Below are 24,023 nucleotides of genomic sequence, written 5' to 3' on the forward strand. Positions count from 1 at the left end.
GGGCTCCTTTGCTGGCTGCATTTTTAGGTTTCCTAGAAACAGCAGCATGGTTACACAACAGAGGAGCACATGGTTACACACTCAAATCCCATCTGCACGTGCAGTCGGGTTGCAGCCATGGTATGCTTCCAAGAAGCAGAACTGGGATGCAGCACTGACCCAGACCAAACTAACCCCACTCTTTAGCTGGAGCATTTTCATCTTTTAGTCAGCTTGCAATCATTAAAGCATATTTCTTGTTATTTCAGACACTACTGTAAGTGTAAGCTGAAAAGCTGGTCTTGCCATTGCTTGCAGTTACATAGTGCCACAGTATACTCATGGTAACCCTGAGATGGCAATTCCTCCTGTTCAGAGCTCAGGTACATATTAAAAGATCAGAAAGGCTTTCTACCTTAGCAGATGACCAGAACACAGGAACCACATTGTGATTCATGTTAAGGATGAGCTAAAAGCTGAAGGCAACTCAGGCTGCTGTAATCTGACTGGATCAGAGTACTGCCCAGGAACTATAAAAGCAGTTTAACTTAATGTGAAGGCTGACCACCTCTACTTGTCTTCTGTGATGAAGAGCTGTAGATGAGGCCATTACAATGCAGGAGAAGAGATTATTGAACCTCTGTGCTTATAATTCGAAGGATAGGGTTCCACCAGCCTTTCCTCACAGGGCACAGAGTACACAGCAGCAAGAGCTACATAATGCCATGACGCTTAAGAGTAGTCTACAGCTGCATAAGAATCCATTATACCATCTTAGGCAATCACTGTGAAGATCAAACAAGTTCAAGAAAAGAAAAGTGTGAGAAGAGTACTAGCTCTAGTACTAATTTACACTAGTAAATTAGTTTAAAACCCTTTCATGTTTGACATAAAGGATATGTTATGTACACAGCACGCTCAGAAGGGCCTCTTAACCTATCATGACCACATAGACTAATCAGCAGATACTAAGTCCTGGATATAGTTTACAACAGTAAGTTATAGTCTTGCTTAGAAGCTTATCCAGGCTCTGCTTTAATTCCTTGTCAGATAGTCTCCTTTTCAAAGCACTCTTTTATTACCTACATCTTGGGTCTACTGAAAATAGACAAGTCAGTATTATACAGATTAGATTACCCTTTATTAAAATATAAACTACATGAAATTTGAACTCAATAGAAGCTTCAGAATATGCATTAAAGGTCATAATTCGGAGGTGGCATGTCAATGATCTCATCCAGGGTAGCAAGGAAATCAGCAGTTGACTGTAGCAAGTCTGAAAGTTAGAAATAGAGTAAATCAGTTTCTCATGAGAATTTATACTCTCTAACATAAGCCAGCTCCCAGTAGATAAGCATAAGCCTCTTGAATGACTAAGGAAAATACTCTTTGATTGCATAAGCCAATTCCACCCAACTGATCAGTTAGCAACACGCTGCAAGAGATTGCTCAGCAACATCACTTTGAGACCACTACCTGTACTAGTAGGGTTGACTGGTTAAATTCAGCTTGACTATACACCAAAAGCTGCTTGATATTAGCGTGCTATTCTGGTAGTTAGGACAGCAGTAGCCGTTCACTACTGCAGCCAACTAGCTTCCCTCCCAAACCACTGATGAGCACTGTATGTACTTCCACTTACTAGACTCCCATGAAATCTCTTCCATCTTCACAGGTGAAGGAACCATGTTCACAAATTTGTCATATGTCCTTTCAAATATCATGAGGGGAACACCACGCAGGTCAATATTGCTTATTTTGTGCTCTTCAGGAAGATCAAAACTCTCAAAGTCTGTTTGAGACACAAACTAGTTTAGTAACAGTGTACAGTACCAGTAGCCTGGGAAGCTGCAAATTCTCATAGATTAAGTGAAGTGGGGGCAGGTCCAAAACAGCACAACCCAACAGTCCCCTCTTAAGGGGTATTTACTTGCAGTTACACCTTACCCATTCATAAAATTCCATACACTAGCACTTGCCAAAAGACTAGACCGCATAACAACTGCTAACATAAAGCAGAAAGTTTTAGTAATTTCTTTTAGTCACTATACTAAGTTAACTTCATCAAGCATAGCATATGTTTCACCAACACTGAAGTAGCCTTTGGTACAGTAGTTTTTGCACACTCACTTCCACATGAACTGGATGGTTTAAGGACACAGTTTGAAGGACTGAGATAGAATACCTGCAGTGTGCTGTGCTAAAAACAGATTTAGAAGTTTCATCTTAAACTATTATATCCTACAGCAGTAGGAATCTCTTCAGTTACAACTTACCATCTTGGTATACACTCTTAAGAGAAGTCTGCTCTTTAGTACTGCTTAAGTTTTCCTTTGAATACTTGTCTACTAAATTGCCATTTAATGAATTAAGAGGCTATAACATGGTTCCTTGGAACTAGTTGCCTGCCAACATAATATTGGTCTCAGACTACTACATATCTGGAGCACAACTATAGCAGTTAGAAATATTTACAGAAGAATGAGATGGTATTTTAGACATAGCAAGCACCCTTCAGTTTAAGAAAGGACTGCGGAGAAATGCTTATGCTAGCTTGTTTGCCACAACAGCTTGACCGAAGTCTTACAACAGTGTCCACACTCATGAAAGCCTGATGATTCATTTTAATAATTACACCAGTAGTATTACCTTGAGGATCAAAAGGAAACATATTTTCTATTTCTGGCCAGTCTTCTTCAGCCACTGCATCACAGCTTTCTAATCCAGCAGTCTTTTCAGTAATCTTAAAGATAAAGTCACATTATTTGACCTACTATAATTCCCCATTATAGCACCTTTGTAGTGGCTTTCCTGTGCTATATAGGTCTAGAGAATGCCAGCCATACAGTCCTCAGTTATGCCTAAATTCTAATACCTTCAACGCAAATAAGCTGGAGATGGGCAAATGCTCCAGTTGAGTTTTAGTGCAGTTCTATATATAGCGGCAACAAATCACTGCACTAGAACCTTTAGGCTCATAATATTAAACTCCTGATTCTTAACACATGAACAAGACATTAACACAGACTATTTTCTCTAGAGCCACTTCTTTGCCATTAGGGCCCCCCTAAGCTGTTGTATTCCTTGTACCGACGTAGAGGTACTGGTTTGGGCTAGGATGGAGTTATTTTTCTTCCTAGTAGCTCATATGATGCCATGTTTTGGATTCATAATGAAAACAGTGTTGATAACACACAGTTGTTTTGGGTATTGCTGAACACTGCTTACACAGCATCAAGGCCTTTTCTGCTTCTCACAACCCCACCAGTGAGGTGGCTGGGGGGTGCACAAGAAGTTGGGAGGGGGCACAGCTGATCCAAGGGATATTCCATACAATATCACGCTAAGCAATAAAAACTGGTGGGGAAGTTTGTCAGGGCTGCCATGGCTCAGGGAGTGGCAAGGCATCAGTCAGCTGGTGGTAAGAAGTGGGGTTTGTTTCTCTTGGAGATTTTTAATTATTAAGTTGTCTTAATCTCAACCCATGAGTTTTCTCACTTTTACCCTTCCACTTCTCTCCCCTGTCCCACTGAGGCGGGAGTGAGAAAGCAGCTGTGTAGTGCAAGTAGCTGCTTGCCAAGGTTAACCCACAACAGCAGATAAGCTCCACATTTCCCCATCCCCTGTAGAAGTCCGTTGTACTCACTTTGTTTGCAGTGCAAGGCTGATTTTTCTGTCCTATCTTTTCTGTCTTGCTTGTGACCCCCTTAGTTCTATTCACATTTCCAAGAGCTTTTCTGACAGAGTGAGATGTGGCTGGAGGTGTACTGATGGTTTTTTTTGGAAGTGGAGTATTAACTTGGGTTCTTTCAGAGAAGACTTTTGCTGGTGAGCCAGGGGGAGAAAAAAGCAAACTTTAGTACCATACCAACTTGTTTCAGTTGTTATAAAAAACATTGTTCACCATTTATAGCTCAGGAACAAGAGCCTCATCTATGGCAAAAGAAGTAAGCACAGAGCAAATTTTATAATTCATGAACTTAATGGAATTGGTTAGATGAGTAGATGTAAAAAAGAAAACTATTACTGTTCAAAACAGTGAATAACAAAACATGGTTTATGCACACCACTTGATCCCCTACTAGCTTAGGGCAGCATATACGCACAAGATCCTGAAGGGAGTCTTAGCTGATTCTTAGTAGCACCAACTTCACCATTCTCCTTATCGATAAGGATCAGTGTTGCCATCTTCAGGTTGATAAGACCACTCTGGATAGTCCATACAGCAAAAAAACAAAATCATTATTGTAATTGCTTCCACCAGAGCACACTTTTTAAGCAAACTACATTAAAGACAACATAGCTGCCATGTGCTGGTCCCTAGATGAAGGGGAACAAACCCACACTTCACATCATTTCATAGTAGTTTAGCTACAGACTTTTATGTTTGAAGGCATTACTAATGCATGTGGTGGGCTTATAGCCCCAAAGGAGTCTGAGAAAGTTGCAAGGTCTCACTAGCAATCCTACACAGGAAGATCAATACCTTTGGTTTGCTTTTGTCACTTCTTTGTAGTGTTTAACTGTTTCCTCAGTATGAGAGAGGAGTACATCTCCTAGCTTAACAATCTAGTCCTTAGCTCAGCTTGCCACAGTTGAGCAGCTAAGAGCATTACCAATTATTTTACTAGCAGAGACATCTTTTTACCAGAAAAAGAAACCATTTGAGGACACCCTATTGAAATGGGTTACTCCACAACTGTTTTTCAGCCCTATCTGAGACAACAGATCAGAGCACTCCCTTGCACTGCTCGAGCAGCCAGGCAGCTCCCACCTGGAGCTTATGACTGCCATTAATGGGCATAGGACTCCTCACTGGAAGGAAGCCCGCAGAAAGAGCTTGGTATACCTTGAAGTCAAAAGCTTAAGCATAAAGTTAAAGCAAGGCTTACAGCCGCGCGTCTCACTGCTCCCCTTGCTTAGGTGCCCTGGCCGCAGCTCCAGGAGCCCTCTCCCCGTGCAACCTAGCTCTCAGCAGCCGCCCTCCCCACCCATCCGCGCGTACCTGGGCCAGGGCTCACCTCAGGAGCTACCAGCAGCTCCGAGCGCTGAGGCAGGAAAACAGCACCCACAAAAACAAGTGTGAGGGCAGCTCCAAGCCGCGCAAAGGACGAGCAGAGCCACGGACACCCCACCTCAGAGAGCAAGGCCACAGTACCCCCACCCCAACCGCCGGCAGCTTTTAAACCGGCTCCGCATCGCCCATTGGCTGCTTCGACCGACGCTCAGCAGCCGATTGGCTCAGCAGCGCCGCTTCCGCCCCGCCTCCCCGGCCCCCCCGCGGCTCCACCCCCTGCGCTCTGGGGGGGGCAGGCCCCGCCTCCGCGTTGCTATGGTGACGGCGTGGCACCGCCCCGGTAGCGGCTGGGCCTTGCCGGGGCGTGGCCACGGTGCATTGTGGGGCTGCGGTGCGGCCTAGCCGGTAAACACGGGAGGCGGCGGCGGCGAGGGGTGCCCGGGAGGGCGGCGGGCGGCTGCTTTGAGCTCCGAGGGAGTACCCGTGTTCTCGGGGGCCGGGCCCTGGCCGGGTGCTTCCCCGCAGTCTCTGTCCTGCCCCGCCTTGGAGGTACGCGTAGGCCCAGGGGTGCGTGTTGCGCAGGCCCCGGCCTGTCCGCGGACCCTGCCCGCCCCTGCGGCCGTAGGTGAGTCCGTGTCCCCCTTCCCGCGGCGGGGAAGGCCCGATAGTGCGTGTCCTGAGGCTGTGTGCAGAGCTGCTGTTGTTTCTCTGCATTGTGTATTGAATTAGAGAAGTGAAACATTAATAAGATAATTTTATTTTCAGTACTGGTACTTTTATTTGTGAAAAGCGTAGTACAGGGTTACAGGTTTAACTGGATGATACAAAACCACATTGAAGAACTGTGCTGTCAAATGGAATTGATCTGTAGGACTTTCCTTTTTCTGATATAAAGGGAAAAAGCAAAATGGCATCAGGGACGGTAATGAACGCCACTTCTTCAGGAGGATCAAATGATGTGAGCCTGGAGGAACCAAAGAAGATGACAAGGGAAGACTGGAGGAAAAAGAAGGAATTAGAAGAACAAAGAAAACTAGGAAATGCACCTGCTGAAGTGGATGAAGAAGGAAAGTAAGTTTTATTAAAGCTATGGTTATTCTAAAGCTATTGCTTAAAATGTCTTATTTCCTGTTGTGATTACAGAATAATCATGAGGGTGGTACATGATTTCTACGTTAGTCATTGTGGAAGTAAATAGTTGAACTTTGTGAATTTGCTTTTAATATTACAGTCACCCTCAGGAAACAGATATTTTCAAAAAAAGTGTAGGTTCAGTGTTTATCTACTGCAGTCTGCTGACAGTGTTGCTGAAAAGTCCAATCTGTGAGGCTAGTTACAAGTGGTATTTTAAAAGTGACCAAAATATAGTACTGGGGAACTTCACTGCCTACTTTATCTGTTCCTTCTCTCTTGCTTCTACAAGGCTCCTTGTTTCTGAGAAATGTTCCTCTTTTTGTGCCTTGTAACATTGTATAGAATAAGGTGTTTGATTTGGAGACAGGATTTTAGGTGAATTAGATGGCAACAAAATTGCAATGAAAGTTGGTGTTTTTCTAGTTAAATTAGAGCTTATTTTGCAATGCATTTTAACAACTTGATTATTTTATTATCACTCCTAAAGCACTGAACTTTAATGTGGGAGTTATTTATTAGGCTAAGTTGTGGGTTTTTTTCCATATGCCCTCTACTTACTACACAACATCTTTTACAGAGATATTAATCCTCATATTCCTCAGTACATATCTTCAGTACCGTGGTACATAGATCCCTCTAAAAGACCTACACTAAAGCATCAGAGACCTCAGCCAGAGAAGCAGAAACAGTATAGCTCCTCTGGAGATTGGTACAAACGAGGTGTTCAAGAGGTATGCAAAATATTTTTGTCATAAAATAAAGACTTGGTTTGATTTTGTGAGGAAATAAGAAAAGATACATTGACTCCCTATAAAGACATAAGTCTGGTTACATGTTTTTGAGAGGGAGAGGAGCTGGGAATTCTTATTCGTCAGGCGAGTTGCAGTGTTTGGTAATAATCAAAATATGTGTTCTGGGTTTGGGTAGACCGTGCACACTTTAGTTTCATTGAAAAAATAAATTAATTATTGGAACACGTATATGAATCTTGCCACAAGTATGTACAACACTCTTTTTTTTGTTGTTTAGCATGCTATAGCAACTAGATATCGCAAAGGAGCTTGCGAGAACTGTGGTGCACTGACACACAAAAAGAAAGACTGTATGGAGGTAAACTTGACTTTTGTTGATGTTTTAATGGTTTTGAAAACAATGTGAATTCTCATCTTGGTGAAAAATAGCTAGCTTTAGAAAAAATAAAGATCACTAGTTTTGAAAAATGTTACAAGTATTGAAAGGTGGCTTGAAAATTCATAAAGAAATTGTTATGTAGGAAAAATGAAGGGGAAAAATGCTACTATTCAGGGTTTTGCTCATCAGTTCTATTTGTGATAAGCACTGCAATAATAGGTGAAAATGTTTAGCTCTTCATGTTAATTTGCATTAACTCAAGTGCTGCTGTGCCTGTCTTTGTTTCATGTCAGCTAGAAACCATACGCAGAAATTGTGCTTTAATTGCTTTCTTAATTGTGGAAAATAGAGTTAGAAATTCATCAGGTTTGGAGTCAGTTGCACTACTTTAAAATACAGAAATTAACTACTTGTGTTTATTTACAATTCACAGGCTTATAGTGCTGAATAGGGCTGTAGAAGAACTTGATTGAAACTGTCTTTAAAGGGATATCTGAGTGAGTAACATATATTTTAGTCTAATGGACTGATCCAGACTTTTCTTTTTTTTTTTTTTTTTTCCTTTCAGAGACCCAGGAAAGTTGGAGCAAAATACACAGGCATGAACATTGCACCAGATGAACATGTGCAGCCTCAACTGATGTTTGATTATGATGGAAAGCGAGATCGTTGGAATGGTTATAACCCAGAAGAGCACATGAAGATTGTAGAGGAATATTCCAAGGTTGATTTGGTATGTAAGTGCTATGGTTTACTGGGGAAAGCTTCAGTGTTATGGCTTGGCTGAGAGGAAGAACATTTATCTGCACTGTTAATATTAGACCTTGTGCTGTATTCATAATGAAAAAGCGAGGTGGATTCTGTGTTTGATAGCAAACTTTGCTTAAACTGAAAATTCAGATTAGAACTGGCAACCGAATAGGGGCCTGCACAATAAAATAAGTGTCTCTCCAGGTGCAGATTGAATTGCAGGCAAGAAAGGAACTTATCAGGCTGTACTAGAGACAATAAATCTGTATCTATTTTGTAACCTTATTCATGTTTTTTTACTTATGAATCCTTTTCATTACCATGATGAAGCAGTGGACTGTTTGTACTTGTCACCGTGCAGATTGGCACCTTGCTGTTGCGGTTAACCTACTTTCTGTTTGCACCAAATCAATGTGGATGCTATTAACTTTTTAGACAAAGAAAAAAATAGTTCACTACCTTGGCTGGATGTTAGGCCAGTTCCAAAAGGTGGTTAAGCGTCTAACTAACTCCCTTCGGTGCCTGGTCCTCAATATTTTCCTATAGTGCATAGGAAAGCTAATGCTAAATGTGATCTAATCAGTGTGTATAAATATCTAATGAAAGAGTTTAAAGGCAGCCGGACTCTTCTCAGTAATATCTAGTGACAGAACAAGAAGCAGTAGGTGCAAATTGAAATACAATGATTCTATGATTCTATGATTCTATGATACAAACAATTCTATTTAAACAGAAGGAAAAAAAAAAAGTTCTACCGTGCGGGTGATGAAACAGTGGAACAGCTTGCCCAATAAGGCTGGGGAGTCTCCATTCTTGGAGTAAACAATACCTGCATGGACGCGGTCCTGGGCAACCTGTTGTAGGCAAGCCAGCTTTGAGCAGGGGGGTTGTCCTTGGTGGCCTCCAGAGGTTCCTCCAACATCAACTATTCTGTGGTTCTATGATGTAAAACAAATACAAAAATTCACTACATGCTGCTTTAGAATCTCACTCTAGATGGTAGACTTTGGTGCTTCCGGGATGAAACATTCTTGAAGTATTAGTCGTGAAGTACCTTAAGCAGTGAAGTTCCTAACTAGATTATGAGGACACAATAATAGAACATATTTGTTCTTAAACACTATTGAACTAAAATAAGCTATCTCTTTCTTAAATTAGGATGCACGTAGTAATGGTGTAGCTTTGTAAGTTAAAATGAAAACAGTAAACTATTTTATTTTAACAGTATAACATAAAATACTAAAATGGTTAACGTATATATAGCTTCCTTTCCATGAAGCTCAAAAACCAATATGGTTAAGCATAGGAGTAGAGGAGAGAAGCTTTGGGCTGCTGATTTTTACCAGCACCCAGAGAATTAAGATCTAATTTTTTTGTAATAAGGAGTACGTTTTAAATGACAACAGTCACAAGAGCTGCTTATGATAAGTATTACTACACACTTGATATTTAAAAGAAATATTAAAACAAATGCATCTTCATAATACGCAGGCCAAACGTACACTGAAAGCCCAGAAGCTTCAGGAAGAGTTGGCATCAGGAAAGCTGGAGCAAGTGGTAAGTGAACTAAACCCTAATTTATTTTTGTTGAGGCTGAATAAAAACGCAACAGGTTACTCCTGCTCTTTGATGCTTTTATTGTCTATACAGGGTTTGCTATTGTTTTTTATGCCCTTCAGTAATTTAAAGATTTTCCTAGCACCAGCATATTCTGTGTTAACGTCAAGAATTTGAACTATCTTCCTTCAAATGAGAGTGGCTTTGTTTTCCCTTTATGGGCAAAAATTCTCTGTGATTATTATTCTTGCTAAAATTAACAATATGGATTTTTCGTTCAGAAAAACTTGTTTTCCATGTAATAGTTTTGTTTATGTACTGAATTGCTTTTTGTATTTAAAGATTGTTACGTCTGACTAATGTTGAGGTAATGACTGTCACGTGACTGTGGATTGTTTTAGTAATGCTTAGTATAAATTGGAATAGGAATGTATTTTCTTTGTCTTAGAACTTGTGTCTTCTTCAGTCATTGCTATGACTATTTGCAGTGTCTCTGGTTATTTGCAGGCTGAGTGAGCATGTGTATTTCTCTCTGGCTTATAACTGCAGAGTTTGCATCTTCCACTACTACAAGATCCTCTTATAAAATTCTGAATTTAAAAGGCATTTCTTAGAATATTCTAAGTTTATAAAATGGGGAAAAAGTAGAGACTGTTACTGGTCAGAAGTAGGTTTTTTTAATCAATGTGGTAAGGGAGAAAACACCAAGCAAAAGACTACATACGGTTGGGCCTCGGTTTTCCAGAGGTTGTCACGTTGCATTTTGTCACTAGATGGCAGAGTGAACTTAATCTCCAACCCAGCACAAACTACAGCGTTCTGGCTTTGACGATAGACAAGATTCTTTCTCTTTTTGATGCCTGTTCTCACCACAGGGCAACATTGTTGGCTTCATGTACTTAGTCCTTACAAAGTGGAGCTGAAAGAAGAAAAGCATGTTTGAAATATAAGACCTCTCTCATGGAGAGGACAAAGACCGATGCCAATTTACATCGTCAGTGCTGGCCGATTTGCTGGTCAGTCTTCCAGGACTTGCAGTTGTTTCCATCTTCACTGCTGCAAGTTTTCTCAAGTTAGAGGCTAAGCAGGTTAAAAAATAAATTCTGGCTCTGTTGCTCCAAATTATGGCTTCTGATTCATGCTCAGTATTCCTGTCAATCCTAACTCAATACTTGCATAGGCATATCTTCTTAATTATTTTTTTTAAGCTTTCAGAGTTGAATCTTGGTTATATTTGTATGATATGAAATATTCTAGTCTAAAACATTAGTGTTCAAAAGCATAGCAGGCTCTAAATAACAGTGACAGTTCTAGAATTTGCCATTCTTGCAAAGGCTTGGAAAGTTAGTTGGGTGAAAAGGTCTCCAACATGTGTCTGTAATAGAGACGCTTCTAAGCTCTTTACTAGAACATTCAAAATATAACAGTCTTTGTGCATTTTGTGCCATGGATAAATTGTATTTTGCATCAAAGCTCTGCTTCGATTGCTCTTTATCTCCCTGACATCTTTCCTCTGTCCACTGTCTTGTCTTCTCCGCTGATGTGCTCTTTGTTTGCTGCAGAACTCCCCAAGACACCAGTGGGGAGAAGAGGAACCAAATTCACAGACAGTAAGATGATTACCCACTGCATCACACCACGGGCAGAAAAAATACCTGTAGTTAGTGAAACAGGAGTAGCGTAAGGGTTTCCATGTTGGGTTCACGCCACTGGCTGCCTGTTCATTTGGGCAGAGATTGTTGGATTTCATAGAGGGGATTTTGCTTTTAACTCCTATGTGTTGTCAAACCTTAAAGATGCAAGCAAATAACTAGTTTTTAGTATATGGTATATTTTGCCCAAGATAACTGTTTTCTTAATACCATCACAGTTATGTTTTTGTAGCTCTTTCCATACAAGGAAGTGGAAATCCTTTAACAAGAGTATTTCTGAAAACTGTTGAATGTTAGATTAGCACGTTACTAGCATGACTGCACACTTAAGCCCAAGTATATGATGCTAACTTTTAACTACAGGACTGCAGAATTTTTAATGAAACCACTAAAATCAGATTCTCCTACTTGTCTCTAGAATGAATGTCCTCTTTTATTTACAAGTTTCCCATCTCTCCTCAGGAAAGAGATCATAACAGTGAAGATGAAGATGAAGATAAATATGCAGATGACATTGATATGCCTGGGCAGAACTTTGACTCCAAAAGACGTATCACAGTTCGAAATTTACGTATCCGGGAAGATATTGCAAAAGTGAGTAAAGAATTCTTTACAGATGTTCTTTTGTATTCATGAGAGTTAATTTCAAAAAATTCTATGCTTAATTATTAATGAGTTTGCGTATGGGTCTTGGGGTTGGGAGATTAAGGTCAGTTCTCAGTTCTATTCCTGCTCACATTGTGACTTTGTTAAGGTCATCCTTTTACACAGATACACCTTTTTAAAATGTCTAGGCTGGGGGATACAGTAGTAACTTCAGTTGTTTTGAAATAATAAATATTTAATGTCTTGTATACTGTTTTCTTTCCCTAGTACTTGAGGAATCTAGATCCAAACTCTGCTTATTATGATCCCAAAACAAGAGCAATGAGGGAGAACCCATATGCCAATACAGGCAAGAATCCAGATGAGTAAGTTAAAACAGTGTCATGCTTGTTAAAAACTTTGTTAAAAATGAGATTAATAGTCTTATATTTTCTTTTATCTGTATATCCTTTTACTAATGAATCTCTAGTCAGTTACGGATAGAAGTAGTAGTAAACATGGGAAAAATTGTTTTATTTAACAGCACTTTTTGGTTTAGTATATGAAAGTGGTATTTTAGTAGGACTGGCCCTTAATCTTCAGGGATACGTGGACCACTGTTTAATATAATGATCTGTACAAGGATTAGAACACTCTGCGGTATTTAGAGGTGATATCTGTGAACAATAATGATGATTATGTAAAGTATTTCAGTAACCAAATCTTAAACTTCATCTCTTGTTTGTTGGGAGGCATTCAGCATGCAGTATCTGTGGTACCTAACTAAATGCCCGATTAGGAGCCAAAGCTCCTCTTATATTAATGGAGTCTGTACAGAAAAGGTCTGAAAGCTTTGGTGTTTTCTAGATAGGCAACTTAATTAAAGAATGCCATAGGCTGGCTTTTGGCTGCACATAGGCCTGTCTCACTTAAAACCCGAGTCAAGCACTTGAGCTGTGACCCTGCTGTGACCTGTGTGGGGCTGTGGACATACAGAGTAGACAGGCTGTGAGCAGAAACATTTATTTAGAGTACAGTAATTGGATTAGCTCACTGCCTGAAATATAATGGCAGTGGCTAAATGCTAGCAAATAATGGTCTTTCTACCTCTCCTTGCCCCCAGCTAGAATAATGCCAGTCAGTTCTTTTTTTTTAAATGCAGATGCTTTCAGTTCTCTCCAGACTCATACTTTGACCTTTGTTGAATCTGTGTTTCTGCCACAGCAATGCAGACTCTAAACTTTTCACAGTGGGAAATTGGATTGTTAACATTATTTGATTTTCAACCTGTGTTTCGTGTACTCATTGTGAATCTCCTTAAGGGGCATGCAAAAGGTAACTGAGACCGCTAAAGCTATTACCAGGCCTTAATCCAGTAAAATACACTGGGTCTGGGTGGGAGGAGAGATTCATAAATCCAAAAGCTGAGAGTCACTACGCTAGAATATCGCTTACCATTCACGCGTATTTATTGTGCAGTTAGATACAAGCCTTACTCATAGTGCTTGGTATCCCAGACAAAACTCCACGGCTGTGTCATAAGATGTTCCTGTATAAACACAGACATCAAGTGTTCTGAGTTGCTGTCTAATACTTTCATGAGTCCAGGGGGCTCCTAGACTTTCATTTCACGTATTGAGTTGAATGCCCCTTCCTCTCCCTCTATTCTTAACTCTCAGGGCACAAAGAAGAATTTTTACTTTCCTGTTGATGGTCTATGATTGTGTTTAAATGGAAGTCACATTACTTGAATGCTAAGAATCATACTGTTCTTTTCTGCAGAGTTGGTTACGCAGGTGACAACTTTGTTCGCTACACTGGAGATACCATTTCAATGGCACAGACTCAGTGTAAGTGGGTTTGGGGTTTTTTGTTGGTTTTGTTGTTTTTTTTCTTTAAGGAAATGGTCTTAAAAGACTTAAGTTAACAATGCTTCTTTCTTGCAAAAGAGAAATTAATCTTTTTAGATTGAGGCTTTTTTCCAAATTACTACAGAATTAAAGATTGTAATTTGAACGCATGTGTCAGTTTTAGAATAAACATTGAGTGAAACCTCTTGTGTACACAGTGTTTGCTTGGGAGGCTTACGACAAAGGCTCTGAAGTTCATCTTCAAGCAGACCCTACAAAATTAGAGCTACTTTATAAATCTTTCAAAGTGAAAAAAGAAGATTTCAAGGCACAGCAGAAAGAAAGCATCCTAGAGAAGGTAACAGACATTTGGTTTTAATTAATAAGAATTCTGTTGAGTTTGAAGTCCGGGTTACTAGTGCTATGTGAAAATGCATCAGCTGTTCTCAGCAGTTTAGATTCATACAAAGATTTTTATATCTATACACACTATCGCATCAATTGGATTAATTATGTTATTTAATATAGGAACCTTTGGAGATCTGCTGGTGTTTCTTTGGATTTTTGGGAGTTCTGTTAACTGTCAGAATTTTTTCAGTGAAAAAGTATGTATGGAGGAGTGCACATTTAGATTTATTTTTTTTAAATAATACAAATGGTTGAAAAAATCCTTCTGCTCTTTAAAAGTGGTATCTGTTATAAAATACCCAAGTAACTGTCTCCCAAAACTATTTTTAAATTTTTCTTTTCTCTTAAATGCGAAAAGCAGAATCTTCAGCTTGAATTTTGGTTGCGGTCTTCTAGATAAATATTTATTTTATATTTTGCTACTGGTTTCTTGGACAACTGATAAAGAACTAGATAATCCATTCTAACCTTCTCAACATTCAAGTTTGGAAGGGAACATGATGTACTGCTGTGGTTATACCACAGCCTCTTGGTTTGACCTGAAAAGTTTTCCTGTTTTGAGTGAAGAATATCACTGTTGTAACCCTCCAGGCATTTAAAAAACCCACCCCAAAACAAACAAACAAAATAAAACCCCAGCAAACCACCACCAAAAAACACCACAGTGGCTATAGGAGATGTTTTTCTCTTAACTATTCACTAAACTGTTTCTATCCACTTCTTTTGTGTCTTCTTCAGAAGGTACTGAAAGTGAAGATTTTTAAGTGTATGCTTAAAAAAGGTGGGTTTTTTTGCAAAACTATTATATGTCATTTCTGTGTGCATTTTAGTATGGAGGACAAGAACATCTGGATGCCCCACCAGCTGAACTGCTGTTAGCTCAAACAGAAGATTATGTGGAGTACTCTAGACATGGAACAGTCATCAAAGGACAAGAGAAAGCTATTGCTTGCTCTAAATACGAAGAGGATGTAAAGATCAACAACCATACAGTAAGCCCTAGCTTATGTAAAAATTATAAAAAAAATTAGATTCCTTCCCACTGGAAGGGAATGAGGTACGGTAGGATACAGTACAATATAATTAATACAGTAAATAAATTTCTCCTCTTTCAAATGTGACTCTCTCCCTTTTCTATTAAGGACGAATTTCAAGTTGTCATGGTTGCAATGTGAATTTGAGGAGTTGTGATGGCAATCTTAAACTGAAGGGGAAGTTATTGTATTTCTCTTTGATTTTTAATACAAGTTGACCGCGTCCTGTTGCTTTTCTCTTTTTGAAACTGTACCTGTAAGGCTAATGTGAAATAGCAAAAGTATTTTCATAACTTTCCCTTCTGGATTGTTTGAATAATTTACTTATCAGGATATAACCTCAAGAATGAATTGCAGCCTGCGTCTTACAGGAGTATCATTGTGGACATAACCGTTATGGTGTCTTCTCTTGCAGTGCATTTGGGGTTCATATTGGAAAGAAGGCAAGTGGGGTTACAAATGCTGCCACTCGTTTGTCAAGTACTCATACTGTACAGGAGAAGCTGGGAAAGAAATTGTTGTAAGTATTGTCTTATTTAGTCACTTGGAAAGAGCTAAAAAACATTCATCTTCCTACCTCAGTTTTAGGCAGTTTTGCTTTTGCAGGGGCCAGGGGGGAGGTTTGGTTGTTGTGGTTTGTTTGGGGTGGTTTTTTTTGGTCCTTCCCCTTTCAAATGTGCTTAGTAAATGGGTATCCTTCCTCTTGTCTATTATATAGAATACCGAAGCAAGCTTACTGGAAGAGCAGCCCAGGGAGGAAGAACAAATGACAAAACCCAAAACACTGATGGAGGTAGGCTGTTTTGCTTTCTCAGGAAAGCAGATATTTTTCCTCAGCATCTTAAGAGATGGAAACATATATATAACTACAAAATTCTGTAAGTCATAATGAGTCTGAAAATTATTAGGCTGCATTATTAGATCATTAACATCTCTATTGAAAACTAAGCTCTAAAAGAGCATTAATAGATGCTTGGGATTTAATGGCTTGAACATTAGTAATGTTTGCAAGTTGAATCTTAACAGCAGCTGGTTTTCCACCTTACAGATTCACCAAGAGAAACAGAAAGAGAAGAAAAAGAAGAAGCACAAGAAGAGCTCAAATTCAGATAGCGAGGGTGAAGAGAAAAAGAAGCAAGAAAAACTTAAAAAGGTGCACTGCATTCTTCAGTGGTTTTGTGGCGAAAAGATTGGGAAATATATTTTACAATGATGTCAGTTTTATGAAGCCTGTAACACAGTTCTTGTGGTGTTCTGTGGGATGCTCTTTGATGCTAATTTTGAGTTAAAGCAAATTTAAAATGCTGTTAGATGTTCTAAAGTACATTCCCAGGTTTTCAGGCAAACGTGCAATAAATACTTAGTTTTGGAAGATTTAGAACATTTCCTTTCTAGGCACCTATTAGAGCTGTAGATCTATAAAAGACATTGCAGAACACAATGATTTGGGTAAAAGATGGAGAGATCAAAGGCCCTGTCAAAGCTTAACTTAGCACTTTTTATCCCAGACTTGGGCCCAGTCTTACAGTTGATGCAATAAATCCATCTGCCAAGCTATCTACTGACTGCTGCTCAGCAGCCCTGCCGCAAGCACAGTGGCTGCCTCTGGGCAGTTTCACGGCGTGAAACTAATTTTAAACTCTGGTTAATCAAAGCAATGTACAAATGAAGCTTCTCTTCAGTAGCAAGAAGGAGCAACATAAGTAGTTTGAGGAATGGGATAATGTGTTTCCAGAAACACTTGGAAAAAAAAAAATGCACCCTGACTGAAAAAAAGAAAAAGAAAAAAAAAAAAGAAAAAAAAAAAAAAAACAAAAACAAAAATCCAACAAACCCAAACCCATAAGACCACATGCTTCCTTATCTGCATTTGTACTTGCTGGATCATGGTTACATTTTAGGTAAAGCTAAGGAGTTTCTTACTTGATTTGGGCAACTGGAAAGAGATTAAAGTATCTTGTTTGCTAAATATCATTTTACCATCATTTTATGTTAAACACTAAAAAGTAAGCATTAACTGAAGTGTGCTGTGGGTGGGCCAGACAGATGCACACTGCTTATCCCACCGTTCTACCTGCTGCTTGGACTAGAATCTAATACAAACTTGCGTTCGTTCTTTTGCTTAACTTTCATTGTGGGGTTTTTTTCCTTTGCTTTCACTTCAGGCACTAAACGCAGAAGAGGCTCGTCTTCTCCACGTTAAAGAAATCATGCAGTTAGATGAGAGGAAGAGACCATACAACAGCCTCTATGAAAGCAGGGAGCCAACAGAAGAGGAAATGGAAGCCTATAGAATGAAACGGCAGAGACCTGATGATCCCATGGCCTCTTTTCTTGGACAGTAGTTGCAGTGAAAATCATTCCAATACACGAGACTCTCTTTTTCATACTTGTTTACAACTCTGTAGGCACTTGCTTACCTGCCACGTGGGGAAGTGCCAGAAATAGCAGAGACCTTTTTTTGCATCAAAGAAGTTGGTGAAAATTTCTTTCAGCAGACATAAGCAGTCCAATACCTACAGCAATTTTATATACATATGTATATATATACAGTCACAAATGTATATATATACACATATATATAAAAAATTATATGTATATATAAAATACATATAGCTACTCTGAAAATTCTTTATTGGAAGAGAAAAGATCTGATATTGGCTGGAATTCTAGGTTTGTTTGGCCAACTAATACACACATAAAGTCATGATACGTTCAGTAAAACTGACTACTCAGAAGAAATGTTCAGCAGGTGTCTGTAGAACAAAAATTGTTTAAATAACAATTTGATCCAGCTCCTGCAGCCTCTTATTTGTAAAGGGAGTTGCCTGTCATGGCTTTAAAAGGAAAATAGTTTCTTTCTTGATCACTTTGTAGTAAATATTTTGGAAGTGTAAAAATTGATTGCTTTGTACAATTTTGTTTAAATTAATATAAAGGTCTTAAATGCTATCTAGCCTTTTTAATGAAGAGGTTAGGAGAAGCCGACTGTAGAGCATCTAAGTTCTAATTCTGTTTCTGCAATTTCAGTTGCAAAGATCGGAGTTCTTTGGTTTGCTGTTTGATAACAGTATTCATCTTACCCTGATAACTTCCAGAGTCCTGTTACGCGGTGTAATACCCAGTGCCAGGCTCTAGTACCTTGTGAGAATGTGAAGCAGCATCTGCTTTGTGTTTGGCAATAGTAGTCCTTAAACTGGGAGTTTTCCCCTTTAACTATCAAATGTTGAAGTAACGGGTGAAAAACTTCACAGCACAACTTCAATGTTGGAAGACTTGAGAATTGTTTCTGTTATGACTTAAACTGTCTTATTAAACATGGCTTTTATAACCACATTTAATGTGGTCATATTATTGGTAGGACAGGAAGACACCATAATCCTGGCTTTTTATTTTAAAATTAAGAACCTGATTACAATTTCCACTTTGTAAACAGTGAAGGAAGTTAAAGTTACTGGAAGCAAGTGAAACAGTATGTTATGCCTGCAATGTGATGTACCTGTCCTTTCCACCTGTAAAGCTGGTTTCCTTTCTTTTATTAGGTTTTCTCCAAGTCTGCTTCCCCTTTAATTTTATTACAGAAATACTAATTCTGAATGCAGACTTTATTTTGTAAGACTAATAAAATAAAAGTCTGCAGTCAAACTTATAAAACTTGATTTTAAAATCCTCTTAGCACTTGCAAAAAATATAACTAAGTAGTGAGATCAAAGATCTGGGGGTGGAATTGTTAATACAACCAAGTACCAGGAAGGGGAAACTTTTAAAAGTAGAAATCAGCTTTTGCAGAAATCGCTTTTATGTCTTCACAAACAATGTGTATTTAGACAGTCAGAGGGGGGAAAATATTAGGAATATAATTTTCCCTCTGCTATACTAGTGACTCACATTCTGGGTTTCCACATTAGCTCATGTTTTGACCTTTCTAGGTTATGGATAATTTCAAGGGAAAACTGCTCTTTTCCATAAGTAATTACATACAATAAATATACATTTAAGTATCACGTGCGTGATTTCACAGCCACTTTGAGGACTGAGTATTTTACTTTAGCATACAGAAATGCTAATACTGGACATTCTGCATTAGTCTGCAATGTAGTTCTACATTAAAACTATCCGTGATATTCTCGTTGATAATCAAAATTTTAGGTTGAGTATTTACCGGGTTCCAGAGATCCTCTGGTAGGACCTGAATGCAGACCATCCTTGGATGATTTTTCTGAACTAGCTGAACTATAAACTGTTACTCGTCTCGGGCTGTAACCACCGGAGCCCTGGCCAGCATACCTCCAGCTGCAGAGATACCAACCGGAGCTCTTGTAGTCAGCGCCCAGTTCAGTTTGAGGGAAGATGAGATGTGAGAAGGGTCTGTGTTACCGTTTCCTTGAGCTATTGAGATACCTTTCTAAAAGTAGCTAGAGACTTGCAACTCAGAAATAACACTGAAAAAGAGCAACTTAGAATAAACAAATAATTCATCAGTCTAGGCAGCCTGTAAAGTTCAGGCTTCAAAGAAGATTTAAACTTGTTTGGGGAGTAGCATTCTTCCATTCAAGAGAAAAATGGAGACAGATGGAGAGGTGCATGTATTTTAGAAGCCAGTATAACGTGTTCAGTGCTACAGAGAGATACGTTTATTACGAATAAACATGCTGAATTCCACCTAAAGCACACTTGTGGATGGATTTTCATTTCAGTACTGGAAGACGTGACTGTAACTTACTTTCTGACGTGCCCTGTCTCGCTCTGCCAGGAGAGAGCCTGTGGGGAAGATGGGCCGGTTTCCGGTGAAGCAGAAAGGCAGCTCCAGGGGAAAAAGCAATTAGTAGTGTTTTATTGAAAATACGGTTCCTTGAGCTTATGAATGATGCAGAGTAGATCCTGAGTCTCAACAGTTAAAGGACAAATAGAGCTTAAAACGTGTCCTATTTATATCATAAAGGTTAAATGTTAAAGAACACTGTGGATCCGATCATGAGGATTACTTTTCCTCCATCTGCTTCCCTTGGATTTGGCATGCAACATGACTGTGCATCTCCAAAGACAGCTTCCTATTGCACAAGAAGAATTTTTCCTTTCTCTGATGAGTGTGAAACCCGTTTGTAGGCTAGCTTGCACACAAATGAACAAAACAATGGAAACGAGCGTACTCTAGCAGAGGCAGCTGGGGTTGGGAACTCCTGTTTCTTGCACGCACAAAGACAGAAGCAAGGCCGGAGGAAATTCCTTGGCCTGGTAACACAGACTAGTCAAATTCTCAAATCACGATCCGAGGCAGCCCCTCCCAGCGCAGCCAGGGTGGCTTTAGCTCCATCTTGCCGTCGGCAAAGCTCAAAAATTACTTTCTCAACTCCCTTTTCACCAATTGCTTCAATTGCGTCTTTTTTCATCCTGTTGAGTGCTGGTTGTCGGCAGCGTACTCCGTCTGCAAACTGTGCACTAGCCCGCTGACGTGAAGACATTTGCATTTTTAAAACGTAGATTAAAACATTATCCTTTATTTTTTTGTTGAAAAGTTCAGCATTCTGCGTTATCTTTCAAGCCCTGCCAGAAGGTAGTTCTTTTACTGTCTCCACATTTCTTTGTAATTGGATCTTTATGGCTTTCCTGAGTGGGTTAATGAAAGCGATGCACTGTTCTACGCGAGCATAATTGTTTTAGGCTGTTGAGGGATCAGAAAAAAGCAGGAATGATAGCAATTAGTTACGGATGAAACGGAGTTCAGCTTTTAGGAAAAAGGAAAAACAACAGGAAAGAGGATTTTCTGCGCCTGCTAGTGCCTAGTGCAACCCAGTAACGGCAGATCTCCACACCGCTTCTGGGGATAACTTTAATTACTCCATTCAGGCCAAAGCACCGTGGCCTGAACCACGTGCAGGCAACTCGTCGTCGTTCTGTCAGCACTCCTGTTCGCATCCATTGTGCCGGGTGCAGCAGAGAGACAGACAGAGATATCATTCTAACAAACTAGTTATTCTACATGAAACAAATTTGTTCACATCTCTTAGCTGACCCAACCAGAAACCCACCAGGGTAGTAGATAGTGACTATTTTTGCTTCTGCAAAATGCATCTCAGACCTCAGGGGAACAGAGAAAAAATTCACTTTGCCCAAGAAAACCTTGCTCAGTGGACACATGAGAAAACCCGAAATTTCTAAGCTACAAAAATCTTAAAAGTAAGCCCAGTAATTCCAAAGCATTGTAGAAACAGCCTCCACCCAGCTGCATTTGGATCTGAGCACAGTCCTTGGCCTGTTGCTCTCTGTCTCCCACCACCTCTCTTAAGACTGGGACCTTTTTTTCAGATGCATTTACTTCCTTAGCGCATTTGCACATGCATTTGCTCTTGATTTTTAATATACAGCTAAGAACTACAAATCTGGCTCCCACACCACCTCACAGCAGAGTTTTACCCCATTGCTGCTCTTTACTCACAAGCTGCTAGAACACACGCTCGCGGTGCATCGGGGACGCGGCTGTGGAGCGCAAGGGCTGAGGACGAAGTGCCCTGGCAGCAGCACGGTGGCTCTGACAGCAGCACGGTGACGGAGCAGTCCCCTGGCACCAGCAGGGCTCCTGGCTCTACACGTCCTGGCTGGGAAGGGGTTATGCCCAAGAGACCTAAGCTGGGGGAGGGAAATGGTGCCTTCCGCTGGCTTCTGGCTTTGCTGGGCTCTCCCTCCTTGCTTTAACAAGAGTCATGCTGGGCACGTGCAGAAGGAAAAGCCCTGGGCTGTGGGTTTTAACACCAGAGAGGCAGCACAGCCCCACCGTATATTCTGACAACACACTAATATTGTCTCAATATTCGGGGAATAGCTGACAGACTGTTTTTAGCAAATTATCAGTTCTCTGAGAACAGAAAAGCCAGTTCTAATGCAAAATTCTCTGCTTGGAAAGCGGCAGCAGGAGAGGGGCTTTCATCTGTAGCTATTACTATCTGCACAGGCTGTCACTGTTCGCACGCGATGGAAGTCATTTTTCACTCGTCTCTGGGGGCTGCTGCTTTGCCCTGAAGGACAGAGGCACTGTACCACGACATGGGTGAGTGACATTTGTCGCTGGCTTTCCTGGCTTGGGCGAATGCTGCCGATGTCCCCAGGTACTCGATTGCTGATGATGATGCCACAGACTCCAGAAGCGGGGCTGGAGTACTTTGGGAAATACAGGGCGTTTTCACAAGAGTCTTTTCTTGTCTGTGTTATCAGATACCTAGGCAGGAGCCAACTGGGGCAAGTGAAAAAGATTGCTGAATTTCACTTTGAATTAGAAGGTGCATGAGACAAAAGAAAAAAAACCAACCTTAACACATCATCTGCACTGTGCTCACGGTGGCTCACTGGTGCTTGGGCTGGTTCCCGCTTCCCTCTTCCTAAAATAAGCTCTATTTATTTTTATCTTAATGGGTTAGGAGTGCAGTTCCTAAGCAGAGCTAATGGTCTCAAGGGCATCCTTGAAGTTTAAACAGAGATTTGACTCATTTTTATGGGGGCTTTTGGAGAGGGACAATCACTCTCTAAAGATTGTTCACAGACTTCCAAGCTCCTTTTAGGCAGGGCAATAAAAGTTACTCAAATCACCAGTCCACGCTAAGCCAGGAGGCCTGTCGGCTAGAAAAACGCTTTTTCCTTCCCATTAGTACCTCAAAAAAAACCCTCCAAAGCACCAACACTCATCTTTGAGGAGAGGCACGCTTCCATTGCCATTGCCCAGTGCTACGGCAGGCTGCATTTCAGGCTGCCTCCAGCCCGTGTGAACTGCAGCTGTTTTGGCATCTGCTGAGTCATTTTACTGGGTTGCAAAGTCGGTATCTGTAAGGGTAGAACGCGTTAGCGCTCAGAAAGCAAACAAGGGAAAATCCTTCCTTGCTGGGACACAGTCCCGTCCTGCCATCCCGGGGTGGGAGCCGGCCATCCCTCACCTTTAGGCGCCCGTAGGAGACAGCGGAGCTACAGTTACACTTTTTACCCTGTAGGTGCTGGGTGATGCACTTTCCCTTTGCCACACGAGCCATGCCTTCCCCCGGCCAGCTTTACCCATAGGATGGGACGGCATAGCCCGCTGTGCTGGGGGCACGGGGGATGCGGGCAGGGGATGGGACTGCCCTGGCCCGGAGCAGCCCCCAGCCCGCAGCATCCCCTGGGCCGGTGCGGGGGATGCACGGGCAGGACGGCTTTGCTGCCCAGGAGGAAGCACCACAACAGGCCCCAGCAGCCCATCCACGGCACGGACCAGCACCCCCAGTCCCACGCGTGTCCCGTGGGGGTCTGCCGAGGCGGACGGCAGCCCGAACTGGCTCCCCGTGACCAAGGTGAAACCTGCCACAGCCACGGCAGGAGGCTCTTGCTAAAAAGCAGCACAGACAGGATACGGTCTCTTGTAACGCTCCCCTGCAACGTCTAGCTGAAACAAAGTGAACAGAGTCTCAGGGCTGCTCTGTTTCACTGTGAACGGGCAGTGTATTTATTTAACAAAGTGTGCTGCCAAACATGTTCTCCGGCAGAGCTGTCTGGGAGCCCGGGTGAGCTCAGCTCAGCGTTGCTGCAGACACATATTTTCCATCTGCCTGGCAGGAGGTTCCCAGCCCTGCCTCTCCCCACGCCGCCGAACTAGGTCAGGCTCTCCCTGCCTCCAGCACGCCACCGATCCAGGCACAAAATCACCAGTAACTGCGGCTTCCCCAGTCACACCTGGAATTGCCCGGCAGGACTGCCTGTTTCAAACATCGTTTCATCCCGGGCCTGTTTCACACCAATCCCAAAGCCCCGGGACAGCTGCTATGGGGCAGGTTCAGGATACCCTGGAGGTATTTTAAAGACATGTAGATGTAGTGCTGAGGGACATGGTTTAGCGGTAACTTGGTTGTGCTACGTTAACTGTTGCACTTGAGGACGTTAAAGGTCTCTTCCAACCAAAACAATTCTA

General features: G+C 41.1%; 2 protein-coding genes across 5 annotated transcripts; one reads left to right on the plus strand and one right to left on the minus strand.

Moving 5' to 3' along the window:
- Positions 1–1,115: 1,115 nt before the first annotated feature.
- On the minus strand, positions 1,116–5,143 carry PTTG1 (PTTG1 regulator of sister chromatid separation, securin). The gene is made up of 6 exons (XM_063349131.1): positions 5,001–5,143; positions 4,086–4,188; positions 3,626–3,804; positions 2,629–2,722; positions 1,622–1,771; positions 1,116–1,255 (listed from the first exon to the last, which is right to left on the minus strand). The coding sequence occupies exons 2-6, from the start codon at positions 4,165–4,167 to the stop codon at positions 1,176–1,178; spliced, it is 585 nt and encodes a 194-aa protein (XP_063205201.1). The 5' UTR covers positions 4,168–4,188; positions 5,001–5,143; the 3' UTR covers positions 1,116–1,175.
- A 175-nt stretch (positions 5,144–5,318) lies between these two features.
- SLU7 (SLU7 homolog, splicing factor) lies at positions 5,319–19,117 on the plus strand. Of its 4 annotated transcripts, none has more exons than XM_063349121.1 (16): positions 5,319–5,401; positions 5,892–6,067; positions 6,708–6,861; positions 7,160–7,240; positions 7,830–7,994; positions 9,503–9,568; positions 11,131–11,178; positions 11,683–11,814; positions 12,094–12,191; positions 13,588–13,655; positions 13,874–14,013; positions 14,894–15,055; positions 15,513–15,617; positions 15,816–15,890; positions 16,146–16,250; positions 17,263–19,117. In XM_063349121.1, exons 2-16 carry the CDS (start codon positions 5,904–5,906, stop codon positions 17,440–17,442), a joined length of 1,743 nt encoding a protein of 580 aa, XP_063205191.1. In that variant the 5' UTR covers positions 5,319–5,401; positions 5,892–5,903; the 3' UTR covers positions 17,443–19,117. The 4 variants fall into 4 exon arrangements, with proteins under 4 accessions (XP_063205191.1, XP_063205189.1, XP_063205192.1 ...); XM_063349119.1 differs by lacking the exon at positions 5,319–5,401 and adding an exon at positions 5,409–5,621; XM_063349120.1 differs by lacking the exon at positions 5,319–5,401 and adding an exon at positions 5,433–5,545.
- The last annotated feature ends 4,906 nt before the right edge of the window (positions 19,118–24,023 follow it).

This window comes from Chroicocephalus ridibundus, chromosome 11 (genome assembly GCF_963924245.1).
Source record: "Chroicocephalus ridibundus chromosome 11, bChrRid1.1, whole genome shotgun sequence".
NCBI classification, from domain to species: Eukaryota; Metazoa; Chordata; class Aves; order Charadriiformes; family Laridae; genus Chroicocephalus; species Chroicocephalus ridibundus.

Coding starts and splice junctions, on each gene's coding strand:
- PTTG1 (XM_063349131.1), bottom strand. CDS start 4,167: ATGGCAACACTGATCCTTATCGATAAGGAGAATGGTGAAGTTGGTGCT. Junction 1,772..2,628: donor GTTTCCTTTTGATCCTCAAG/GTAATACTACTG, acceptor TGTCTCAAACAG/ACTTTGAGAGTTTTGATCTT. Junction 1,256..1,621: donor AGAGATTTCATGGGAGTCTA/GTAAGTGGAAGT, acceptor TCTAACTTTCAG/ACTTGCTACAGTCAACTGCT.
- SLU7 (XM_063349121.1), top strand. CDS start 5,904: ATGGCATCAGGGACGGTAATGAACGCCACTTCTTCAGGAGGATCAAAT. Junction 11,815..12,093: donor TCCGGGAAGATATTGCAAAA/GTGAGTAAAGAA, acceptor TTCTTTCCCTAG/TACTTGAGGAATCTAGATCC. Junction 12,192..13,587: donor ACAGGCAAGAATCCAGATGA/GTAAGTTAAAAC, acceptor TCTTTTCTGCAG/AGTTGGTTACGCAGGTGACA.